The sequence below is a fragment of the Marmota flaviventris genome, chromosome 3 (assembly GCF_047511675.1).
Source record: "Marmota flaviventris isolate mMarFla1 chromosome 3, mMarFla1.hap1, whole genome shotgun sequence".
Classification (NCBI taxonomy): Eukaryota; Metazoa; Chordata; class Mammalia; order Rodentia; family Sciuridae; genus Marmota; species Marmota flaviventris.
The window spans coordinates 12,173,779-12,197,800 of record NC_092500.1 but is presented as its reverse complement, the minus strand read 5'-3'; the positions used below and the strand labels follow the sequence as shown (position 1 = coordinate 12,197,800).

The 24,022-nt window shown below is 54.0% G+C and overlaps 2 protein-coding genes across 7 annotated transcripts in view; both read left to right on the top strand.

Annotated features, from left to right (window-relative positions):
• The window catches only part of Hmgxb4 (HMG-box containing 4), a 32,505-nt gene extending 30,113 nt beyond the window's left edge, over positions 1–2,392 (top strand). For all 5 annotated transcript variants that reach the window (XM_071609555.1, XM_071609554.1, XM_027940116.2 and 2 more), the window contains one exon: positions 243–2,392. In XM_071609555.1, the coding sequence (XP_071465656.1) occupies positions 243–287 (45 nt within the window). In that variant the 3' untranslated portion in view covers positions 288–2,392. The remainder of the gene's footprint in view (positions 1–242) is intronic.
• A 2,930-nt stretch (positions 2,393–5,322) lies between these two features.
• Positions 5,323–24,022, top strand: part of Tom1 (target of myb1 membrane trafficking protein) — a 31,470-nt gene continuing 12,770 nt past the window's right edge. Inside the window, exons 1-7 of one of the 2 annotated variants that reach the window (XM_027939944.2) lie at positions 5,323–5,455; positions 17,324–17,408; positions 19,835–19,913; positions 20,745–20,894; positions 21,203–21,337; positions 21,446–21,592; positions 23,506–23,622. In XM_027939944.2, the coding sequence (XP_027795745.1) occupies positions 5,404–5,455; positions 17,324–17,408; positions 19,835–19,913; positions 20,745–20,894; positions 21,203–21,337; positions 21,446–21,592; positions 23,506–23,622 (765 nt within the window). In that variant the 5' untranslated portion in view covers positions 5,323–5,403. The remainder of the gene's footprint in view (positions 5,456–17,323; positions 17,409–19,834; positions 19,914–20,744; positions 20,895–21,202; positions 21,338–21,445; positions 21,593–23,505; positions 23,623–24,022) is intronic. The other variant, XM_071609557.1, reaches the window with a different exon arrangement.

Genomic DNA, 24,022 nt, shown 5'->3' with positions numbered 1-24,022 from the left:
ATTCCTGCATTTCCCATTTGCTCTTCTATATACTGTGCAGGAATTTTTTCTCTTTTTCACTGGGATTAATGGGAGAAGTCAGCAGAAAAGCTCCTGCAAACAGCAGGATGCCATCATCATTCTTACCCTGTGTTCTCTGACTTCACTTTTTCTGTCTCATCTCTCTCCCTGAACAAAGAAACATATCTCAAGAAATCACAGTAAAGTACCCTTCAACTGAACCTTTTTTCCTTGTTTTGCAGTCAAACACGCTGGACAACATTGCTTACATCATGCCTGGACTGTGACAGCGGGGACTCCTGGGGCAGAAGCCTCACCTACCCTGTGTATAGGTTTGTGTATATATGACTGTTCAAACCCCTCCGCTGGCCTCTGGGTGTAGGTTTTACATTTTTATATCTATACATATATATATACATAGATATATCTGTATATATGTAATGTACAATATATACATAGGATTGTAACTACTTTGCTTTTAATAATTTTATGAAATGGCAAAGGTTTAGCCAAGAGGAATCTTTGGCATGAGTATGGGCTTGGGATCTTTCTTCTCTTGTGGTGGGTAAATCTGCCTTAAAAATCAGTGTATCTTGGGGCTGGGGGCTTGTTCTGGGTGCCAAGTGCATCTCCTTATGGATAGCTAAAATGTGATTTTTTTTCCAAACTCATTTGTACCTCCAGACCCATCACTGACCACTTGCCTTACCTGTCTAATAGTCAGACATATAATAAGAGAGATTATGGGAGGGTGCCAGCTGACCCGAAGTACAAAGGCTTTCAATCTGAAGTGTCGGAGGTGGGAGGTGATGAGCTCATTCCCACTGTGGCTATTAAAGTGGCTTAGATGGACTAAGTAGGGGGTTCATTCCAAGTCCTACTATACAGTGTCCATGTCTCAAACTTTATCGTAATCATTGGTACCATTGGCAGCCTCAGCAGAGGCCAAGGAGTTGTGCGATTCCTGGCAGCAAAAATACCTTGGAGAGGGTGATGCTGCTGGTGCCACCGTTGGACCTGCATGTATTCTCTTAGCTGACCAGAGTATTTGGTTTGTAAAACCAAGAACTGGTATCTTTCATTGGCAGCATTAGATTGGCCACCAAGTCCTCAGAAATCCTGCTGCTCATTTGCTTGGTGGTTATGGAAGGTAGACTTGGTCCAGCGTGGTTCTTGGGTTTATCTTAACAGTTCCCTTGGTGGGCAGATACACAGTGTTCTGCGTTCCACATGTAAGTGAATTGCAAAAAAAGTACTCAATTCTCATGTAGGTTTATTTATGTGTGTGTGTGTGTGAATGTGTATTTTAATTATGTGTATTTAACTCTTTAAAATTTCTTAGATTTTAATTTATCCTGTAAATTTATGTATATATAATTTAATAACAAAAGCCTCCACCAGCAACAGCATGTGGAAGATACAGATTTATTATTTCATCCTCCCTTCCTCTGGGCTGTTCCAAAAACTCTAAATCACCTATATTTTAAGGTATTGTACCTCAAAAAGGAATCATTATGTCGGGATTCTAATTCTCTATAAAGAACTTCATGGCCTTCAATAATGTTGAGAAAGTGAAATAAAAAGAAACATTACCATTCCCAGCTCCCCTTATTTCCAAAGACCTAGACCTGCTTCCCAGTTGCAAAGAAGACAGTTGGACACTTCAGGGTGGTTTCTGTTTGGTGTGAGATTCTCTGCCAAAACCAAGCTCTGAGGCAACTGTGCTTTCCTCCCCGGCCTAGACAGAGCAGGACAGCATCACAGTGACCTCTGGGGACAGTGCAGCCAGCCGGCGTCCCATTCATTCCTTCCTTTCTTCCACCAGTGTTACAGGGCTGTGCTTCCCAGAGGCATCTTGCTGCCTAGTCCCTTTCTCAGCTCAGAGCAGTTTTAAGATTTAATCCAGGAAATAGAAAGAAACCGGAATGTTTAGGAACTAAAATCAAGAGAAGCAGAAATCTTAGCTTGATTTCATGTGTCAGAACCTTGTGCCATGCCTCATCTGTCCCGCGCAAGTTTCCTGTTCCGACACAGGATATCAGGGAGGGGCAGGGAGACATGGTAGGACAGAAAGAACTCACTCCTGCCACTGTCATTTGTATACATGAATGAAATCCCAATGAGGACCCACTTTTTTGTTTTCCTTCGAAACCCAGTCCTATTGTATTTGTATTTAAGATTTGTACACATTTGTATAATAATCTGTACCTTGTGGTATTTGGTACTATTAGAGGAAAAACTTTGGATTCGGGCCTTCTTGCAGTTTTTATATCATTGTTTTATTTTGTTTTTTAAATAAATTCTAGTGGTTTGATCCAAATCCCATTACAGTTGTATAAAGAAATAAAATTTTGTACTTATATTATTAAAAATCACATTTTTAATATTTGTAGTTCAGTCTCAGCTGTCTTTTCCCTATTTGTGCTAATCATAGTTGCTACAAAATTAAAACCTCTTTCATATTCTACGCTACTATAATTTTCTTTTAAAAATAATGGAATAGAGGTCAAGTTTCTAATCTCAACCATTTTCCTAAAATATATCTTACTGTGTTTTGTATTAATTTTTATATTGTAGAGCTTCTGGTTCTCTTTTATAAACTTCAAAACCAGTAACTCTGATAGCTGTGACTGTATTTATTGGCAATGAAACTTTATACATTGGTTTTGGCCTAATTCAAGAAAAGATCCATCAATCTTGGGTAAGGGTCATAGCTGTATAATTTACTAAATATGACACATTTCATGCTGTTTCAATACTGTCTGAGCTTAGTGATGTTGGCTAAGTCACTTAACCTTTATATAGGCTTCCAAAGTCTCATCTGTAAAATAGAGTAATTTCACCTCCCTATCTCCAAGCCTCAGCCAGCCAGTCAGCCTGACATCAAAGTTTAGTAATACTACAAACATTGATTATATGGAAATTTGACTTTTCAAGGTAAAAAATCTGTGTGAACATAAGATGTTAAAAGTCACAAATAGGTCTTAGGGTATAGCTCAGCACTTGGCTATCACATGCAAGGCCCTGGGTTCAGTCCCCAGCGCCGCACACACAAGGAAATTTTTAAAAGGCGACATCTTATGAAGAAGCAGCAAGAAACAGACTGTCAAACAGGGAAGGACTGTGAGACTGGCGTGCATATTTCATCTCCCCTCATCCTCTCAAAAGCCTTTGAATGTTATTCCCCTTTACTGTCTGTGAGGAGAAAAATGCAGAAAAGTACTTTTCACAAGTAAATGGCAAAGTAAGAATAAGAACACTGGGGCTGGGTCTGTAGCTCAGTGGTAGAGCACCTGCCTAGCATGTGTGAGGCACTGGGTTCGATCCTTAGCACCACATACAAATAAATGTAATAAAAAATAAAAAAGAATAAGAACATTGGTATAGCTACCCCAAAACCTAGGCTCTTTCTACCCCAACCTACTTTCAAATTCAAATCCTGTTTTCTACAGTCCTGATTATAGAGAAACAGATGAGATCTTATCCTTGTCCAGAAGCCCAGCAGGCTTTCACTCTTCTTATTCTGTTGAGTTTAAGTTTTGGAGGCAGTGTATCTTGATTATTCTCCAAAAGTACATTAAAGGATATAGATTGCATTTATGTAGTATGTCAGTCTTAAGGTACTTAAAGATTTTTACCTTAATAAAGAAAATACAACAACACTAAAAGGAAAAAATTTAAATTGAAACAGATTTTGGGGGGTTTTTTGGGCAGCAGAGTTGTACTAGAGATTTAATCCAGGGGCACTTTACCACTAGGGCTACATCTCCAGCCCTTTTTGTTGAGACAGAGTCTCTGTAAGTTGTTTAGGGCCTTGCTATGTACTGGAAACTGGACTTGAATTTGCAATCCTGCCTCAGACCCTTACGCACTAGGATTCCAGACATGTGCCACTGCACCCAGCTAAAACAGACTTTTTACTGGATAAATTTGTTTCTTATTAGCACACTTTAAAAAAAGTTTTGGTCAGGGTGCTGAGACTGTAGCTCAGTGAGTAGGGTGCTTGCCTCGCATGTGTGAGGCACTGGGTTCAATCCTCGGCGCCACATAAAAATAAATAAAGATACTGTGTGTTCGTTCATCTACAGCTAAATAAATATTATACTAAACTTTTGTCATTTATATCCCTATCGACTGTTTTGATAAAATTGACATATTTCCTTTTCTGTATTAATAGCTATGTAGTATGCATGGAATCAGTACAATTCTGCTTCCTATTTAGGCATATTTGGGTTTTTTTCTGATTTTCTGTCACGAAGAATAAACCTTACAGGAACTTCAAGCAAGTCCATTCAGTATGGGGATATTAAGGTTGTCAGTGGAAGAATCCAAAATCTCATGTTCGGTATCCTCCAAACAACCAAGCAATATGCTTAAATAAAGAAAGACATAGAAAGTAACTTATGAAATTCATCTTAAATGTACACATCCCCCTTTATAATCCAAATACCACTACTGAAAAGTTGACATGCTAGTCATTGTGTTAGACGACTGTAGGGATCCCAACAGACATAGTATCCCAGCCCTCATGGAGCTAACGAGGTAGGGGGAAGGGCATTTGTCTACAAGTCTTATGAACATTATTGAAACACTTCAAAACAGTTTTATACAGAAAAAAAGGTCCCATGGCAGCTCAAACAAGTGATACATAAAACAAATCACAGAAGTGACTAACATAGTCCTAATTTAGGTTTTAAACTCCCTGATGTTTTAAGCAAAATTGGATCACTGTCTTTTTTTCCTCTTCAATTTTTCAAAAGAGCCTGTGACCTAAAAAAATAAAATAAATTGGTTAAGAGTCCTTGATCTAATTCCAGTATCCAGAGAAAATGAGCTCGCTGTTTGGATCACAAGGTAAATTAATGGCAGAGAGTGCCACCGCGCCCTTTCGTGACTACATCTGTGTTCGCTAGCCTGTCAGTCTTCAGTAGAGGCAGGTGAAGCGGACGCCCACTTGGAGCCGGGGAAACCTGACATCAGTTAGAAGTCCTATCATCAGGCGGGAGCAGGCGAGCCCCATTCTCAGGTGTGTAGTCTCCGCGAGGTCCCAGGCCTAGAGACAGTCTCCTTAACCTTCAGGTCAGTCTTCCAGGGGTGTTGACACCTTTAGGCCACGCCCCTAAAAGCCAGGTGAGCGCTGTAGGGGCGTGGCTTAGGGGCCTTGTCCCAGCCCCGCCCCAGCCCTCCGAATGCGTGACATCCGCCGACGCCGAGGGGCTGCGGCGAGGTCGTCGATCTCAGAGCGCCCGCCTCGCCGTCAGGGCGGGGCCTGTGGTTCGGCGCCTGGGCCCCGCCCCCATCGGCACCTCCCCCGGGCTGTCCGCCGTGTCACGTGACGGGTCGGCGGCGCTGGCGGTTGCTGTCAGCTGATTCCCGGGGTTGGTGGCAGCGGCAGCCGCGGCGATGGACTTTCTCCTGGGGAACCCGTTCAGCTCTCCGGTGGGACAGCGCATCGGTAAGTCCCTGGAGCCCCGCACAGCCCCTCCCCAGTGTTCCTCACTCGGCTTTGGTCCCCAGGGAGCCTCTAGGTCCCCAGTCTCTGCGCTGGGAGGTTAGGAGGGTGATAAGGCTGGCGTGTCGCCGTCCCGCCCATTTCCCCGCCCACCCTTGATTGACAATAGCGCGGGCCAGTAGGAAGCCGGCATAGGGATGGATGCTTGTGAGTGCCAATAGGAAAGGAGAGCAGACAGGTCCAGACGGGCGCGGCTCAACCAATGTGCGCGTGCTGGGGTCCCGAGCGGAGGGAGAAAGTTTTCGGGGTTAAAGGGACAGCGTGGTTGGGTAGGAGTTGGTTGGTGGACTGCTTCCCGCGCGTGCTCTCCTGCGGGCCCCGCTGCTAGACTGTTGCGGGCTGCTTCCGGGCTCGCCGCGCTGCCGGGACGTGGATACCTGAGCGGGATCAGACGTCCCTTCTCGCTAGACCTGGGAGGCTAGGGCTTGGCGCCTGAGGCGACTTGAGGGAGACCGGCCGGCGGGTCTCGCAGACCCGAGGCTCAGGACGCGCGGGCCTCTTCTGCTACACCGAGCGACCCCGCTTCTAGAGCCCTTCGCTGGCGTGATCTCGGAAACCACGGGTCGGCCTCCCTGGCCCCCAAGTGGCTGTGCAGAGAGCACCTGCCCAGACGTGCGGTTCGCAGGAGCCCAGGGCTCCAGGCCTGCTCGGGACTGAGTGTCTCCGCGCCCTGTCACCAGTACACGGAGTTATGTGGCAGAGCCCCAGTGCTCAGGGCTTCTCATAGTCGTTAGGGAGTTATGATCCCTGCCTCCTTGGACTTGTGCAGATTAAACTCGTTAATAACATGAGGTCCAGAAGCAGTGCCCAGCATGCGGCCAGGGCTATGCGAAAGAAATTCTTAATAACTTTTATCTTTGTTACTGAGATACCCACCGAGTGGGGATCGAGAATCCCAGGAGATCACCGGCAGTAGGTCTCTTAGGTGCCCATTCCTCAGCACAGGCCAAGGCCAAAGGGACACTAAAGAGTCAGTCTGGGTGTGGTCCTGTCTTGCATGAAGTAACCATTACGGCCCTGAATTTCTCTCGTCTTCTTGATGACTTTTAAACTTAAATCCATACTGGGAAGGTGGCATCTTAGATAAGCCCTTCTTTCCATACTTAATGTTATTACTGACTCATCTGTGTGGTAATGGCCACAGGATTATGTAATTGCCACGGGAGTGAAATAATCTCAGATCTGCCGACCGACTACCCTCATGAGAAGAAAGCTTGTAGGACTGGCATCCCTGAGGACAGGAGGTTCTAATGATACCACTAGGGTGAGAAGCACTTGACTACCATCCACACACAGCCTGGGTGATTACTTGTCCCCCTGCCTGGAATGTCTGCTCCTGTTTCCTCTCTGAGCAGTTCTACTCATCCTTCTCCCTGAGGCCTTCCCTGGGCCCTTCAGGTCCTGTCACTGCTTCCCGCTCTCCCAGGCTCCTGCCTCCCAGAATCCCTGAAGCTGTGGCTGTCAGTGCAGAGCAGGCTAGTCCCAGATAGCGCCTGTGCAGTGCAAGTGTGTGGAAACATGAGCTCTCCATCGTCACACGGAGACACCGCTGTCCTCTTGTGTCTGCACATGTCTGTCTCAGCTAGGCTGGACTTCTTGAGAGCAGGAACTGCCCCCCACCTATCTAGCCGCCCAGCACCCAGCATGATGCTGGCACCAAGAGGGAAGAAAGTAGAAAAGTGACATTTTGAGAGTAAAGAGCATTCTGCCGGGGTCCTTGGTATTCATCTTCATGGTGACCCTGTGAGCTTCTGCTGCTTCCCATTTCACCAAAAGTAAGTCAGAGCCAAGGAAGCCCTGCCAGGATCTCACAGCTCCTGGGGCCAGAGTCCAACCCCAGCCTTGCTTTTGCGCCTCCCGCCATGGCCCCGCAGGTCCACACAAGGATCCCCCACAAAGGAGGACATGCCCATGGGTTTGCACACTCTTCCAGGGCACTCCCCCTTCTTAGGAGAACATCCCAGGGCAGCAGCCTATGGCCAAGAGAAGCCCAGCTCCTTAGTAATCGGTAAGGTAGACACAGCCTTCTTCTTTGCAGGTACTATAAGTCTTCCTGGTATGTTTTATAGGCTGATGTCAGAAGTCATCTCTGGCTGTCAGCTCACCCCTGGCACTTTAGGTCCAAATCCCAGCAGATTAATGACAGCCAGCTGCAGAGACTGAATACAGGCAGTCCCCAGGCACCACCCCAGCAGCCTGGTTGGTGGATGCTGGGCGGGAGGAGAGAAGAATGCAGAGCCTGGGACAGCCCTGGAGCCAAGGAAGATATGAAAAGTCAGAACTGTCGATGGTCTGCAAAGTCCTCACCAGGGGAGCCGCAGAAAGCAATCAGAAATGAGGGACCCCCCTTCAGGGGCCCTTTGGGGAGGCAGGACTAGAAGCCCAAGTGGCATTCAAGCCATGTTGTAAGAACAGGAGAGCAGGCTCCAGATCCGGTCCTCCCAAGCCTCGTTCCCTGACCGTTGCCCATCTCCTACCTGTGACCTGAAGGCACTACCACTCATCCTGTCCTTCCCAGAGGCCTGGTGAGGAAGGACAGTGCTAGAGGAAGAAGGAAACTGATGGCTCTTTAGATGAAAGACCTGATTGCACAGGCCCAGGGGGGCATTGCGACCTCACAGGCAGAGTTCAGCTCAAGGTGCAGCAAGGTAGTGAGCTCCCCATCCCGGAGGTGTGAAAGCAGGGGCCGCAGAAGAAGGCCCTGCACAGAGGACTCCTCCTGGCTCACAGGGTGGATGCAACCAGGGTCTGCAAACTTTTTCCCTAAAGGGCCACATAGTAAATCCTCGTGAGCTATATGGTTGGTCTCTGTCACAGCCGCTCCACGCGGCCATGAGTGCATAGAAGCAGCCCTAAACAGCAGGTGAATCACTGGCCTGGCTGTGCTCTAATAAAACTTTATTTATGGCACTGGGGTTTTAAGTCTGTGTAATTTTCACCTGTCATGAAATATTCTTTGGCTTTTATTTTACCCATTTAGAATCATGAAGACCATCTGTAACTCTCAGGGCGTTCAAACATGCACTGGATTTGGACTCCAAGGTGGCTGAGCTCTCTGATCAGAGCAGCTGGCCGAGGCAGAACGGTGGAAGGCAGAGGTCCTCAAAATGGGGTCCCAGAGCACCCAGGCTGGGAGTACTAAGGCCCTCAGCCCTCCGAGTCAGAATCTGTACCCTTATCCACAGGATCCCTGAGATGTCCTCTCATCTTAAAGCTTCTGTTTTCTGACCCATAAATGCAGGAGCCAGATTAGAGCCCAGGTCTCTAGGTTAAGGCTGGTGATGGAATGTCGGGTCAGGGCTCAGCACCAGCTGAAAGCATAGTAGTAAGGCCCAGGGTGAACTTGACCCAGGGACCCTCACTAGCTCTGTTAAATGGGACGTGTCACTTGGCCAAACTGTTCTTCAGTTTCTCATCTGTAAAACGAGACTAATAATGGCACCTGCCAGAGGGGATTGCTGTGTGCGGCCTTGTGGAGCCCTTGGCCTGGGGCCTGCGCACCGGAGGTGACCGTACCGTGGTGATGCTCACTGTTGTCGATTCCTGGGCACAGAGTTAGTGTCAGAGCTAAGGTGCCAGTCCAGGGCCCTGACTCCAATGCAGGCCTGTGTTGGTTTCTTTCTGGGTCTTTGTGTCCCCGAGGATTGAGCCCCGGCTGGTGGCAGCCTCCCTCACCACAGGTCAGGTTTCAGCCTGTGGGGTGGAGCCGAGTCTCACTTGGGAATTAAGGCCTCTCTGCCTGACTCTGGATGGAGCTGGTAAATAGGTTTTATTCCCTCACTGAGCTCAGAGAAATAAGAGTAAAGTCCCGGAAAGGATTTCCACTCTTCTGGTTTAAGAAAAAGCGAAAACAAACACCTCAGTGTCTTCTCATTAGCTCGGGCCCTCCCCCTGTGAGAAGCAGGGATTGGGGCAGGTTAGCTCCCCCTCCTTGCTGGCCAGTGCTCACCCAGCGTTAGTCCCACTCGTGACCCGTGGACCCGCATGCCACCTTTATTTGGGTCCATCTTTGCTTTAATTGCCTCGCCTATTTTAATTTGATCTGTCCTGTGTAATTATATCCCCATAGTCATGGCTTTGATGAGCTAGTTCCTGGTTTTTTTCTATCCCACATTAAAGTTAATGTCCGTCTATAAGTGTCTTGATGTTTGCCCGGGAACTGGCCTACTGGGTTTCTGAGTGACACATTTTGGTGCCCTGGTCTTAGCAGCTGTACGTGGGCTCCAAGCTTAGCCTCTACCTCAGAGGAGCTGGGTTCAGGTGCCGGTCCCTCCCCTTCCCATCTGTGTACCTGAGGCAGGTGACAGAACCTCATAGGGAAAGGACACGGGAAACTTGGCAATCAATGGAGCACCCAAGAAGTGCAGAGGGGAGCTCCTGAGGGGAAGCAGGGACCGGAGAGGACCACCCAGGCCACAGGGGCTGAGAATTGAGGGCAGACAGTGGTATCCACTGTTCAACTTGAATTTGTTTGGGTACAGTACAGCCACTGTGGTGGCTAACTTTACATGTCAACTTGCCTGGGCCATGGTACCCAAATATTTAGTGAAACGTTCCACATGCTTCTGGAAAGATATTTTTAGATGAGATTAACATTGACATCAGTAGACTTTGAAGCAGATTGTCCTCCATAATGTGGGTGAGCCTTGTCCAATCACTTGAAGGACTTAATAGAAAAAGACTGATTCCCAGAACAAGAGGGGATTCTGCAGGCAGACTGCCCTTGCATTTGAACTGCACCTGGCCCTGGCCTCCAGCCCTCCAGCCTATATTGCTTGCAAATTTTGGATCTGCCAAGTCTCCACAATCACATGAGCCAATTCCCTCAATCAATCAACATCCCGAGAGAGAGAGAGAGAGAGAGAGAGAGAGTGTGTGTGTGTGTAGGACCCTAATGCAAGCCCCTTCTCCACTCTCCAGCCTCTTGCACTGGGAGAGGGGAGCGGCCATCACGCCCTGGCCTGCACAGCCTTCTCCCTCTTATGTGAGTGGTTTTAAAAAACTCCTTTGTCTAACTGACATTTTTTTCAGTTGGGTCCTATAGTTAGTTACACCAAGTTGAAAATTGTGGATTGCGAAAGTAATACCCTCTGCAATGTATTTTAGGGTTCTCTAGTGGCCTGTGGTTAAAAAATGACAGGGAGAGGCACCAGAGTTTTGAGGAAGGTCGGCTCAACAACTTAGGAAGCTGGTGGAACTTTCCAGGCTAGGTCTGGAAAGAACTCTCCATGTGGAAATAGCCTTCAAGACAAGATGCAGGCTGAAAAAAGAAGTTGGCCTCTGCATACAGGTAACTTCTTTCTTTAATTTTAAATTAATTTTTCTTTTTATTTATTTCTTTTTTAGTGGTGGGGTTTGAACCCAGGGCCTTGTACATGCTAGGCAAGTGGCTCTACCACTAGCTCTGAATATATAAAGTCTTTTTTTATGGGAGTACTTGAAACTTTCAAAAGATCATTCGTGGACAATATTTTTGTAGCAGATCACATTCATTTTGGCGTGTGCTTTGTGCTCAGTGGACAAAATGTGCTTAAAATGCACCCTCTCACCTCACATTCTGGAAGGCGAGTGCTCGGTTATTCTGCGGAAGGACTAATACACAGAGAGGCTGAGACATTCACCAAGGGCCACTCAGCTAGTAGGTGCTCAAGCCAGGATTGAAGTGGGATTTGTCTGGGTCCATACCACGTGCTTCTAACTCTTCCTCCTCAGTGTTGCCCTTAGGATCAAAGGGCCTCTGGGGCTTCCCTTGGTGTAAACACGTGTCCATCCAGAATGAGTCCGATCGGTAACAGCTCCTCCTGGGTCCTGTCCCCTTACATTGGATCCACCCTGGCAACCAGAAGCTTAACCAACGGCACCAGCTTCCTGTGTCTATTACTAGGAGAGCCCAGGAGCCCCTGAGGGGTACCACCTGTGTCCGGGGGCCATCAGTAGCTGCAAGGGAGACTAGAAAAGCAAAATACCATGAGCCAGTGAGCATGTCTTTAAACGCAGTGAGGCCATTGCAGTCAGTCCTTGCGGGGGAGCTAATAAGAGTGAGTCCAGGGTCCAGCACGCGCAGGTGAGGGCAGGGTGCAGGTTCCCAAGCTTCCTTTCCTGACTGCGCTTCCTGGTGGCCAGTGCAGCTAGTCTGTGTCCAGGGAGTCAGTCAGAAGGCCACCTCCAGAGTGGAGTGGTCCTGGTTCTGATGGTATTAATTTGGAGGCCAGATGGAAGAGGGACATGGAACTTTAAAAAATATTCCAGTTGAAAGAAAGGCTAGAATTCCCACCCACCAGCTACCAAGGAATTGATGAGTGTCAAAAGGTGCAAGAACTTCATCTAAATAAATATTCTGGCGGGGCTGGGGCTCAGTGGAAGAGCACTTGCCCAGCGTGTGTGAGGCACTGGGTTCGATACCTAGCACCTCATATATAACTAACTAAAATAAAGGTCCATTGACAATTAAATAAATAACAATAAAAATAAATAAATGTTCGAAAGGGGCATCGTGCTGGCGAATCCCTCAGCCCGCTCAGCCGCTCGGGACACAGGTGCTGCAGGTTTACAGGGTTACCTTGGGCCAGGGCCCTCCTTAAGGAGAACTGGGCATCTTGGGAGGAACCCGCGGCCTTGTGGGAGAGACAGAGAGTCTTTCTAGGAGTCCACTAAGTGGCTGCCAGCTATGCCTGAGCAGCATACTGTAGGCCACCGAGTACGAAGAGCTGGAGATCCCACCTCGAGCTGGGCTAGGAGCCTGAGGGGGGCGTGGGAAGTGGGGGCACATTCCTAGGACAGGGCAGGTTGAGTGCCCAGGAGCCTGAGGAAGGGTGAGCAGGCCGGGCATGGCGGGAAGCCAAGCCACGTGAAGAGGCAGGAGGAAGGACCAGGCCCACCCAAACCTGGGCCTCGCCCCCCCTAACTTCAGGGAAGCCCTGTCACTTAGGTCCATGCCAGAGTAACCACAGCTGGCCTTCCATGGTGGACATGGAGGAGTCGTGATCAGGGCCACTTTCAGCAGCAAGTACCAAGAAAGCCTCTGCCCTGTTCTAGCAAGAAGCCTGGGGCTTTGGGGTTGGTGTGACAGCTCACGATGTCCTTGAACACCCCGTCCCCACTCTGTCCTTGCCTGGAGGTTGGTGCGTGGAATGCAGTGGACGGTCCTGGGGGAAGTGGGGAGGGGTGACCCTCACATCAAACTGCACCTGGGCAGCCTGGGGGCTCAGTCCCACGCTCCCCACACGGTGACCCTCCCTCTGCGCCTCCTGAGAGTTGGGGGGGAGGCGGCCTTCAAGGAAGGGAAGGGGCGGAGTCCAGAAGCCCTTGGGCGGCTGAGCAGCAGACCTCTTCATCCCAGCAGCTGGGGTGCAGGGTGGTGACACTGGCTCAGTGGGGGCCAGTCATTGTGTCATTGTTCACTGCGTTGTCAGGGCCAGGATGAGGAGTGACACAGTCTGCCCTCGAGCTGACACAGGCCTTGGGGTGGGTGTGGCGGCTCATTTCCTCTGTGGCCTCCTGGGCCCTCCCACTGACTCAGCACCTGCCTGCCCTCCCTGTCCAGTGGCTTCACTTCCCAGGGGACCGCATCTGCACTGAGGGTGAGGCCACTTTGGTTTTACTCCCCCACGTCTCCGTGGGTCCTGGACACAGTTCTAGAGGCCCATGACATGGTGGTGAGGTGTATGGACACGAGAACCTGGGGGATCCCTTGGGGAGACTCTGTGCAGCTCACAAACTGTGGCCGTGGGCAAGTTACCAGCCCCAGAGCCCTCAGCTTGGCATCTGTGTCTGTGGGTGCGCTGAGCGCCCATGTGTGTGTGTGTGTGTGTGTGTGTGTGTGTGTGTGTGTGAGCGAGAAGGAGAGAGAGAGAGAGAGAGAGAGAGAGAGAGGGAGAGAGAGAGAGAACGCACTGTTGGCACCTGCGTGAAGGGTGGCGTTCTGGAAAGGTCAGGTCTGTGACCCTTGGGCAGCTGGGGGTCGTAGACGGGGTTTAAACAGAGGAGCTCTGGTTAGATTATGTTCGAGAAAAAGAGCTTGCAGGTGGCGGTCCCGCCTGGGCAGGTGATGGGCCTGATCCAGAGCCAGCCCTGCGGGGAGAGGCCGGGCGACTGCTGGAGTGGCCAGGTGGCAGGGAAGGCCGAGTGGCGGTGGCTCCCTGTAGCTCCCACAGAGGCGGCCTCCTCCTGTGCAGCACAGGATGTCTCCTGGGATTCTGGCACAGCTCAGGAGGAGCAGGCCAGGACTGGGTGCCCAGCAGCTGCCCGGAGTGAGGCAGGTGCCACATGGGCGTGGTGGCCTCCTCCCTCCTCTGGGCCTGTCACAGCCCTCCCTCGCCTGCACCTCGCTGCCCTTTCCCTCCAGGCAGGCAGCTCCGCACGTGCAGAGGCAGGGCCACGTGCAGAGGCGGGGCCGCTGCTGGGCCTGACTGTCTGAGGGGAGGGGATGTCGCCCTCAAGCTAGGAAGATCACCTGGAGCCCCCTGAGTGAGACGTGTCTGCACCAGGCCCACCACAGAGAGGACAGGCTGCCAGACCCACTCAAACCTGGGCCTCGCTCCCCCAACTTGACCTAAAACCCCGTGACCCAAAACCAGGGAGTGCCAGGCCGGGGCAGCAGCAAGCCGCCCAGTGGCATGGGTTTGCAGGTCTGGCTCCCTCAGGTGCTGGGAAACAAGGCCCACCTGCTGCCCATCTGTCCTTGAAGCATTGCCAGCAGGTCAGGGTCAGGAGCCAGTTCACCAGTGTTCTTATTGCCCCTTCTTAAAATAGCTGGGTTACGGTCACGGTTAAAAACAAAAACATGACAGCCTCAGATTCCTGTGGGTTGGAATTCTGCCCTTGATTGGCACGCCTGCCTGCTGGTGCCAAAGTAGTCCACATGCCCAGTCCTGCCGTCCACGCCCAGGGATCAGCTAAAGCGCTGAGGCTGGCTTTGAACTCGTGGTCCTCCTGCCTCGGCCTCCTGAGCTTCCCTGCTAGAATCTCCATCTTCTTTTTTTTCAGTTGTCAGTGTACTTTATTTATTTATCTATCTATCTATCTGCAGTGCTGAGAATCGAACCCAGGGCCTCACACGTGCTAGGCAAGGGCTCTGCCACTGAGCCACAGCACCAGCCCCAGAATCTCCAGTGGCTCTGCCCACTGGGGAGCGCCAGACTCGTGCTCCGGGAGCCCTGCACCCCGCTGCCTCCTGGTGTGGGATTCCCCTCACCTGGGAATGTCCACTTCCCCTCCACAGTCGCTGTCTTTCCAAAATGACCCCAACACTTCCAAAACCTCAGAGCTCTGTCCCCAGAAGAAGAGGGAGGTCATCATTTTCAGGGTGTGCTGGGGGGTCTCGAGAGGCTTCAGCTGGGGGCACTGGAAGCAAAGGTCCAGGAAGGGCAGAGCGCTGGCCGTGCAGAGCTCCCAGCCCCCAGCGAGAGACAGGCCAGGGACGCAGTGTTAGGCGCCCACAGCCCGCGCTGGAGGCCACCACCCCACCTCCAGGCTGGTGATGCTGCAGGTCACTGTGGAGGTTAAACCATCACCGTGGAAGGTCCTGGAGGTCAGGCTGACCAGGGAGCCGTGGAAGGTGGGGGCCGGGGAAGTGTGGGCGCTCTGGAGTTCCAAGATGCTCTCTTGGGCAGCCTGGAGAATGGGTGGGCTGGAGCCCACCGGAAGCAGGGAGAGGCGGAGGCAGCTGTCCACAGGTGAGCGGCTTGGGGACAGCAGGAAGGGAACGGGTGTGACGGAAGGAGACTGGGAGCTGGCACTGGCCAGGATACATAAGCCTGGAGTTAGGGGTGACTCCACGATTTCTGATCCATGGGACTGGAGGGCCGCTGGGCATGGCCTGTGGGACACAAGCCCTCCCTTGACCCTGGCTCCCTGCAGGCCCCTAGTGGTCCCCCAGTCGGAGCCTGTTAAAGCCCCTGTTTCAGTCAGCTTTTTCACTGCTATGAGCAAAGGACCCGAGCAGAGCAATTTTTAAAAAACATTATTTTTTAGTTGTAGATGGACACAATATCTTTATTTTATTTATACCTGGATCGAACCCAGGGCCTTGCACGTACTAGTCAAGCGCTCTGCCACTGAGCCACACCCCAGCCCCAAGACCAGAACAACTTTAAAGGAGAAGTTAATTTGGGGGCTCATGGTTTCAGAGGTCTCCGTCCCTAGACAGCAGGCTCACTCCTCTGGGTTTGAGGCGAGGCTGAACGTGATGGTGGAAGAGAGTGCAGAGGGAAGCAGCTCGTGTGACGGTCAGGGAGCAGAGAGACAGGTCTCCACTCACCAGAATCAAAGTACCTACCCCAAAGCCAGCTGCCAGTGCCCACCTCCTCCAGCCTCAGTTACCACTCAGCCATTCCTATCAGGGGATTAAGGCACTGATTGGGTTAAGGCTGTCACCACGCAATCATTGGTCCTCTGAACCTTCTTGCGTTGTCTCACACGTGAGCCTCTGGGGGTCACCTCACATCCAAACCAACCAACCCCCCAGCACACCCTGAACATAATGGCCACTCTCCTCTCCTGGGGACACAGCGTCATGGTTTGGGACGTGATAGTGTCATGTGTGAATGTCCACTGCCCCTCCTGCAGCAGGTGGGACCCTCTGCTCAAAGGGACACTCGCTCAGCACCTTTGGATCCTCCATGTGGCTGTCAGTGTGTGAGTCTTCAAGGTGACGAGTGTGGCACATAAAAGCCACCCTCAGTAAACAGTTGTGGGAGGCACGAGTCTGTCTGTCAGCCCTTTCAAAGGAGCCCTTCAGGGCTGGGATTGAAGAGCACTCACCTAGCACAGGCGGGACCCGGCTTCGATCCTCAGCACCACATAAAAAAAATAAAGGCATTGTGTTGTGTCCATCTATCCCTAAAAATATATATATTTTTTTTTAAAAAAAAAAAGGAGCCCTTCAACATCCCTGTCCCTGGCCACAGTCCAAGGGAGCACTAACGCCCTTCCGCCTCTGCCACTTGACCATGTTCTGGCCCACTAGCCATCTGTCTGGCTGCAGGACCCAAGGGTGGCATTGAGATCAGGTTGGTTTCAAAACCGGAGTCTGGGAAGGCCCAGTTTGAGAGCAGGAGTGTCCCCAGCCCAGCATGGGCATGTCCTGAAAGATGAGCCTGCCCTCCAAGGTGCCCTCCTGGTCCTCTACAGACTGGTTGAGAACGTTCTTGGGCCAGTCTTGGGCCCGCAGGGCAGTGCCTCTGTGCATCTTGCCACCACTGTGTCCCAGTGCAATTCTTCATTAGCCTGATCGGTGGGCAGAAACTGTGGCTTGAAAGGGGATAGGCCGGGTCACCTGTTGGTAATGCCGTCCTCGATTCCTGTATAAAGAAGGTCTCTGGGAGATTGCAGAGGAAGCTGGTCACAGTGAGTCCCTCTAGGAAGTGGGGGGCTGGGGCAGGGACACAGAGATCTACTCTCCATTGTATGCTGATCTGGAAATTTCTACATTTTGAACCTCATGAATGGTTCCCAACTCCAAAGACACCATACAGTCAAGAGGGGACTCTACAAAATCAGAGCAATACTGGCCCTGTCACCATGTCAAAGACAAGCAGTCTGAGACCAGGCCCCCTAGATTCCTGGCCCTGCTCATCCACTTGGCAGACTCTGGGCCATGGTTTCCTCTCTTCTGCCAAAGGGCAGGGGTGCCCCCAGCCCCAGGTGGCCACCACAATAGTCAAGTGACAACTGGGCTAATGTATGTCAAGCTGGCCCATCTTAAGTGCCCAGAAGGGTCTGCCTCGTGTCCCCCTCCCTCCTCACCCCACTCTTCACATTTGCCCACTCGGGCCTTCGCACACCTGTGACTTGTGGCTGCTTCCTCCCCAGAGAAGGCTACAGACGGCTCCCTGCAGGGCGAGGACTGGGCCCTCAACATGGAGATCTGCGACATCATCAATGAGACCGAGGAGGGGTAAGGACCCTCGGAGGACTAAGGACCCTCGGAGGGCTAAGGACCCTCAGGCGGGAGGGCCAGCTACAGGAAGTCCACACCTGCTGGACCCACACCTGCATCTCTGCCAGCCCCGCCCAGCCCCTCACCATCCCAGCCACAAAGTCCCGTCCAGCTCATGGCCCTGTTGTGGGGGGGCTGCCAGGTCCTCTGAACCCACCTCGGTGACCATGTGGCATTTCAAACATTTTTGGACCATGATCCAGGCCAGTCCCTTTATTGGGGGCTGAGAGGCATAAAGAGGTTCAAAGCCCCATGTCACAGCAGGTCCCTGCATGCTGCCACCCACACCGCCTCTCCACGCCGCAGCAGCTCCCTGGACGAGGCCAGCTGGAGGCTCCCAGGGGAGGAAGAAGTGGCCTGGCGCCCTTCTGCATCCCGAGGGGTGGACTATGCGTCAGGGACAGCGGGCTCCCTCTGAGCAAGAGCGCACGCGGGCCACACGTTCACTTCCCTAAGATCTGGACACAGCAGGGCAGGTCCAAGCGGCGCTTGCCGGGCAGTCGGGCAGCGGGCGTGGTGTTCCCGTGCTGTGGAGCCCTGCCAGGGGACATGATGTGAGGCGTCAGGGTCTCAGCTTCTCTCCTCTGACTAGTGTTTGCCAGCCAGCTGTGTGACGCGACCTTGGACAAGCCCCGTCACTCTCCAGGTCTTTGTCCTCCGTGGCCAAGCTCTTCTAGATCCTTCCAATGGTAGCCCAAGTCCCTGAGGGGAGCAGGAAGGGGTCACTGTCCTCAGGAAAGCCCTGCAGGGACAGGCGGGGAGGGGTGTGGTGGCCACAGCCAGTGGGAAGGCAGCCAGGTGCGTCCTGTGTTCAGTGAGTCGACACGTCCCTCTCTGGTTTTTACTGGGGTGATCTAGTGACCCCTCAGCCAGCACAGAGAGCTTCTCAGCCAGGTGCACTCTGCATGGAGAGGGGAGGGAGGCTGCAGGTGCCCGGGCCCCAGAGTGGAGGCCCAGTCAGGAGAGGCAGAGGCTGCTGGGTCCTTCCAGTGTCCGTGTCCCTGGCTTGATGCTCACTTCGTCCGGAGGCTCCTCAAAGTGAAGTGGGGGGGATGGTGGGCAGAGGGCAGGCCACCAGGAGAGAAGACAGGCAGAAAGCCTCGTGGAGCCTCCGGAAAGGCTGGCGCCCTGTGGATGTGATGCTGGAGGTCACTGCAGTGTCCTTGGAGACAGCAAGCTCCATCTCCCTGCTGACCCCAGGACGGCAGTAGGCACAGGGCCTGCCGTGAGCCAAGGCAGCCGTGCCCTGGGCCTGCGTGTCGACAGTCTCAGTGTGTTCGCCACAGTCTCTCCGTTGGGTTGTGGCCTCCTTGTCATCCACCTGGCTCCCAGCAGGGTGCTGGACACCCAGGTGCACAGCATGTGCTAACTGCCCTTTCCTCCAGCCATGCTGTGAGAAGCAGAGACAAGTCCCTCTGGAGCCTGGAGTGGCCCCCAGAGCGGCACCTGTGCCAGTCAGCTTCCATCACTATAACAGAGTACCCGAGATAATCAGCTTATTAAGAGAAAATCTTTATTTCAACTCACAGTTCTGGGGTTACTCTAGGCCTTGGCGAGGCAAGCCCGTGGTGGCAGGAGTCCAGAGCCGAGCAGAACCGCTCACCTCATGGCCTAAAAGCAAAAGAAGAGTGAGAAGGAGGCCAAGGACCCACCCCAGTGACCTGAAGGTCTCCCACTAAGCCCACCTCTCAAAGCTTCTGCGGCTTCCCAATAGCCCCCCCCCGGGGACCTCTGGGGGACATTCCACACCCAGAGTATAGCAGTGGCCACACAAGGGCCCAGGAAGGGCAGGAAGCTACCCAGGGTGCACTGCATGGAACTGCTGGGCCAGGTTCTGAGCCAGGCCCTCCCTCCCTGCCCTGTCCTGTCCTGTCCACTGGCCCTGGCCCAGCTCGCCCCACACCTGGTCTGCCCTGGAGGCCTTGCCCACACCTTCCCTCCTGCCCAGGACCTGTGCCAGGGTTCCAGGCTCCCGGGTCGCCCTTGATGGATCAGTACTGGCTGGCAGGTCCCTGCTCGGTCAGACTTGAAGGCCAGATGGACAGATAGAGGGCCGGCCAGGCCGGGGCATTAGAACACTGCCCGCAGGCCATTAGCCTCAGTGAGGAAGACGCCGCGGGGCAGGGTGCGGTGCAGACCAGGCTCAGGGGCTGCAGGGGAGGCCTGTGGTTCTGCCTCTGGACAAGCACTCGCACCTCTCCCCAGAGGGAGCGTCCAGCAGGAGGCCTGGGCCCCGCACGGGGAGCCCTGCTGAGCAGCCCATCCGGACACAGCTCAGGGAGGAGGAGACACCGAGGCCGTTCCAGGGCCCCCTGGATTGAGGTGCGCAGCCTCCGTGAGGAAGGGGTCCTCTGCCTGAGCCTTTCTTTCTTCCTTCTGCTCAGCCCCAAAGATGCCTTCCGCGCAGTGAAGAAGAGAATCGTGGGGAACAAGAACTTCCACGAGGTGATGCTGGCTCTCACGGTGAGTGCCCCACCTGTCTGTCCATCCGTCCTCCCCTCCATCGACTACACGACAGGACCACAGTCTGCTAAAGGCCACTTCCCCTCAGGCCCAGCAGACGGTCCACCCCTGGGCTCCTCTGGAGGGCAGAGTGATGGTGATGTGGGAGCAGACAGAGGCCACCTCACCTTCGAGCCACTGGCACCGAGAACCTACAGGCGCTTAGGAAACTCAGGCCCAGGGAGGGGGTGTGGCAGGAAATTAGGTGTCACCTGGCTCTTTGCCACCCCAAAAAATGAACCCAGGGCAGTGCCAGGGGCTGAGAACAGGTTTGCCCACCGTCCTAAGCCCGTCCAGGCCCCAGAATGGGCGGGCACAAGTGGGTGTCCTGGCTTCAGGGGGATTAGGCTGGGCATAGGAAGGAGCATGCTCTGTCCCAGCCTCCCCCCACAGCAGCAGTGTCCCCAGGAGGGTCTGGCTGAGCGGACAAGCAAGGGCAACCCCACCAGGGGAGGGAGGGAACCCAGCACTGGTCCTCGGGACCAGTGTCCCCAGGTGTGGCAGCTCGGGTTCTGGTTTCCCCTTGGAGAGCTGCCTCCCCTCTAGACAGTTCAGCTGAGGACCAGCATCAGGATCCAGGGGACACTGACCCGTGGAGGAGGGGCTGCAGCCAGCACGCCAGCCCCTGCACATCCCCGCCCCGAGACAGCTCGAGTACTGGGGCGCGGCGCACATCAGGAAGTCCCCTCTCTTCTGCCCCACCTCCCACCTGGGACACAGGAGGAGCCTGGAGGGAGGCCGGGCACTTCCTTTCCTCTAACTGGGGCACACCTGGGCACCTCTCGCCCTCAGGTCTTGGAAACCTGTGTGAAGAACTGCGGGCACCGCTTCCACGTGCTGGTGGCCAGCCAGGACTTCGTGGAGAGTGTGTTGGTGAGGACCATCCTGCCCAGGAACAACCCGCCCACCATCGTGCACGACAAGGTGCTGAGCCTCATCCAGGTGAGCCCTAGGGTGGGCCGGGGGCGGGGCCAGGAGAGTGGAGGCGGTGGGGGGGGGGTCCTTCCCGAGTCCTGCTCGCCCCAGGCTGGGGGTGGGGGCCGGTACCAGGCCCTGTTTGCCTTGGGGAGATGGTGTGGAAGTGGGTGTGGCGAGACTGGTCACTCTGTCCCTCGCTGGCTGCAGGTGGTAATAAGAGGACTGGCAAGTCAGGGAAAGGGCCTCTGTTCCCTCCAAGGCGCCAGGTGGGTGGGCTCACAGGGAAGAAGGTGAGCAGTGGTTACTGGCCATGTCCCCTTGTCGCCTCTCAGTCCTGGGCTGACGCGTTCCGCAGCTCCCCGGATTTGACAGGTGTCGTCGCCGTCTATGAGGACCTGCGGAGAAAGGGCCTGGAGTTCCCCATGACCGACCTGGACATGCTGTCACCCATCCACACACCCCAGAGGGTGAGGAGGATCCCCACGTTGAAATTCTGGGCAGGGCAAGCTCACCCCCAGGTCCTGCTGTGGCCTGGCCTTCCCGGGAGGCCCTGCTCAACTGTCTTTTGCCCCTAGACCGTGTTCAATTCAGAGACATCATCAGGACAGAATTCCCTAGGCTCTGACAGTGGTCAGCGAGGGGAGCTGAGCCAGCACAGCACCCCTCTGCCCACCCCAGCTTTACTGCCCAGCGATGCGCCCATCACACCAACCCCGGAGCAGGTAGGCAGACGAGCCCCCAGCAGCCCTTGGGTCCAGGCAGGTGTGGGGGTGGAGCCCCCATCAGTATCTGTGGTGCTACTGTTCCCACTTTAGAGCAAGGTTCAGAGAGTGAATTCACTCACCCAGAGGCACACAGCTCATGGGAGGGAGCTCAGGTCTGTCTGAGACCTGACATTTTCCAAACCACGCTGTCCAGGCAGCACCAGAGAAGTGCACAGCCCCTCAGCCTCGGGCTCCCCTTTATCAGTGTGGTGCTGTGCTCGGTTAAGGTCTCATCCTGACGGAGGCTGTGACCGAAACGGCTGCACAGAAACTCAACGTGGCCCGTGCGCAGCGCCCTCCTGCTTCCACGAGCCGAGCCTCCCGCAGAAGCTCTGAGGCGGAGCGGGAGAGTCTCGGGCAGTTTTACCAGGTTCTTGGCCAGCTTTGGGGTGGCCCATCTCAGGCGACCTCTCAGCCATTAGCTGGGAGCCCTGCTGGCCGAGGCCGTGACTGGTGTGAGCTGCTCTGGGTGGGATCGAGCCTGCGAGGGGTCTTTCCAGAGTCAGCTGATGAAACCTGTGCCTTGTTATCTCCTGGCCAGTGTGAAATCGCCCCAGCGTCATAGATGCCACCAGAAAAGTTTTGCCAGCTGGACAAAATAATTCAAGGCTCATAAAAAATGTAGAACCACCTCTAATCAAAAGTCACCCGCCCTGGCTATGACCTCGAGCAGCTTGCCTGAGGTCTAGCAGGTCATGGGTTAAGACTGGTGACCTCGAAGTACCAGAGGGTCCTCGCAAAGCAGCGCTGAGAGGTTCTCGGTTAGTTTCACAGTCTGCTTTTGTCCCCTGGAACGTGTGATGGCGTCAGGAGTGTGGTGGGTGACCCCCAGGCTCCTGCGGTCAGGACCCTGTGGTTTGGATGTGTCGCGTTCCCCGCTCTCTCACACCGCAGCGCTGGTCCAGAGGTTTCAGGTGTTGTGAACAGAGGGGGGCTCCGACCGTCCCCAGGCTGTGAAAGCTGGGACGTGGGAGGCCATCTACCTGTGGCCAAGGTTAAGCCAGCAACCCGTGTGCTAGCTCCTATGAAGCAGCCCATAAATGGCGAGCGCTATCACAGTCATGAATTTCCCCGGTGGCATTCATATTCTGAAGACCACTGTGACGTGGTCACACTATTCAGAGTCCATCAGCGTTTCTCACAGTGTAGTCCTGTGGCTGCCGGAGCCAGGAGCCGATGTGTGAGGAAGGGGTTCTGTAGGCAGGTCTCGTGGGGGCGATCAGCGTACAAGCCTCTGTGAGCACAGAATCCCCAGGTCCCGCCTCGGAAGACACCTCGCTGAGCACCTCAGGCTACTGTGACGCTGTCCCCCAAGCCCAAGCCCTTGGCTCCCTTTGGTCACTGAGACAACTGCTAAAGCTGAGTTTTATGCTCAAGCTGGTGGCACAGTGGGACACTAAAGCAGACCAAGGTCAAGAAAGAAATCCCAGTCCCCCAGGAAGGAGTGGGGGACAAAGTCCCCATCCTCCTAGGAGAGAGAGAGACAAAGCCCCAGCTCTCCCTGGAGAGAGAGGGCCTGCAGCCTGTCCCCTCCCTGAGGAGCCTCCATCCCCAGGGCCTTGTTAGCTCCACCTTGGGCCCAGGAGAGGCTGGCGCACTGCTGCCACACGGCGCCTCTCTCCCCGCAGCCTGCGCCTTTCGGCTTCTGCCTGCCAGACCTGGCTCCTGGGTTTGGAGATGGCAACGGTTGGTAACGCCCCTGTGCGGGGCCCTGGGGCTGGGGGACAAGCCCACCACAGGTCCTGAGGCTGGGCTGTGTCTCGGGAGCCAGGAGCCAGGCTGCCTGGGGAGCGGGCCAGCCAGGCAGGCCGCTCCTCCCGGGCGCCAGGGGCTGCAGACCCTGCTCCCTGACTCCCGGCCGTGGGTTTCAGATTGGGAAGCTGCGCAGCGAGCTGGAGATGGTGAGTGGGAATGTGAGGGTGATGTCGGAGATGCTGACGGAGCTGGTGCCCACCCAGGCGGAGCCTGCAGACCTGGAGCTGCTGCAGGTGAGCCAGGGCCCTGCCCAGGTGCCCCTTGCCCCTTTGCCCACCCGCATTCCTTCCCAGACCACGCTGTAACCTTCCTGGCTCGCTGGGAACCTCCAGGTCACAGAGGAAATGTGACAGCAGGGGCCCTGGGCTGCTCAGATGGGAACTCAGACCTCAGTTCTGTCCCTTCTGTTGGACCAAAGAACCCCTCTTGTCCTGGTTTCCTCTCTGTCAGGTGCCACAGTAGCCTTCTGGTTCAGGCTGGCTGTGAGCGTTAAGTGAGGAATTGCATGGAACCGCCAGCCCCGTGTCCACAGTCAGCCCCCTGGTGGCCCTGGGATGAGCTGGAAGGTTTCAGCCACTGCTCAGGACGGGCGTCTTAGCGGGGTCATGTGGACTTTGAGATGAGATGGGTCTC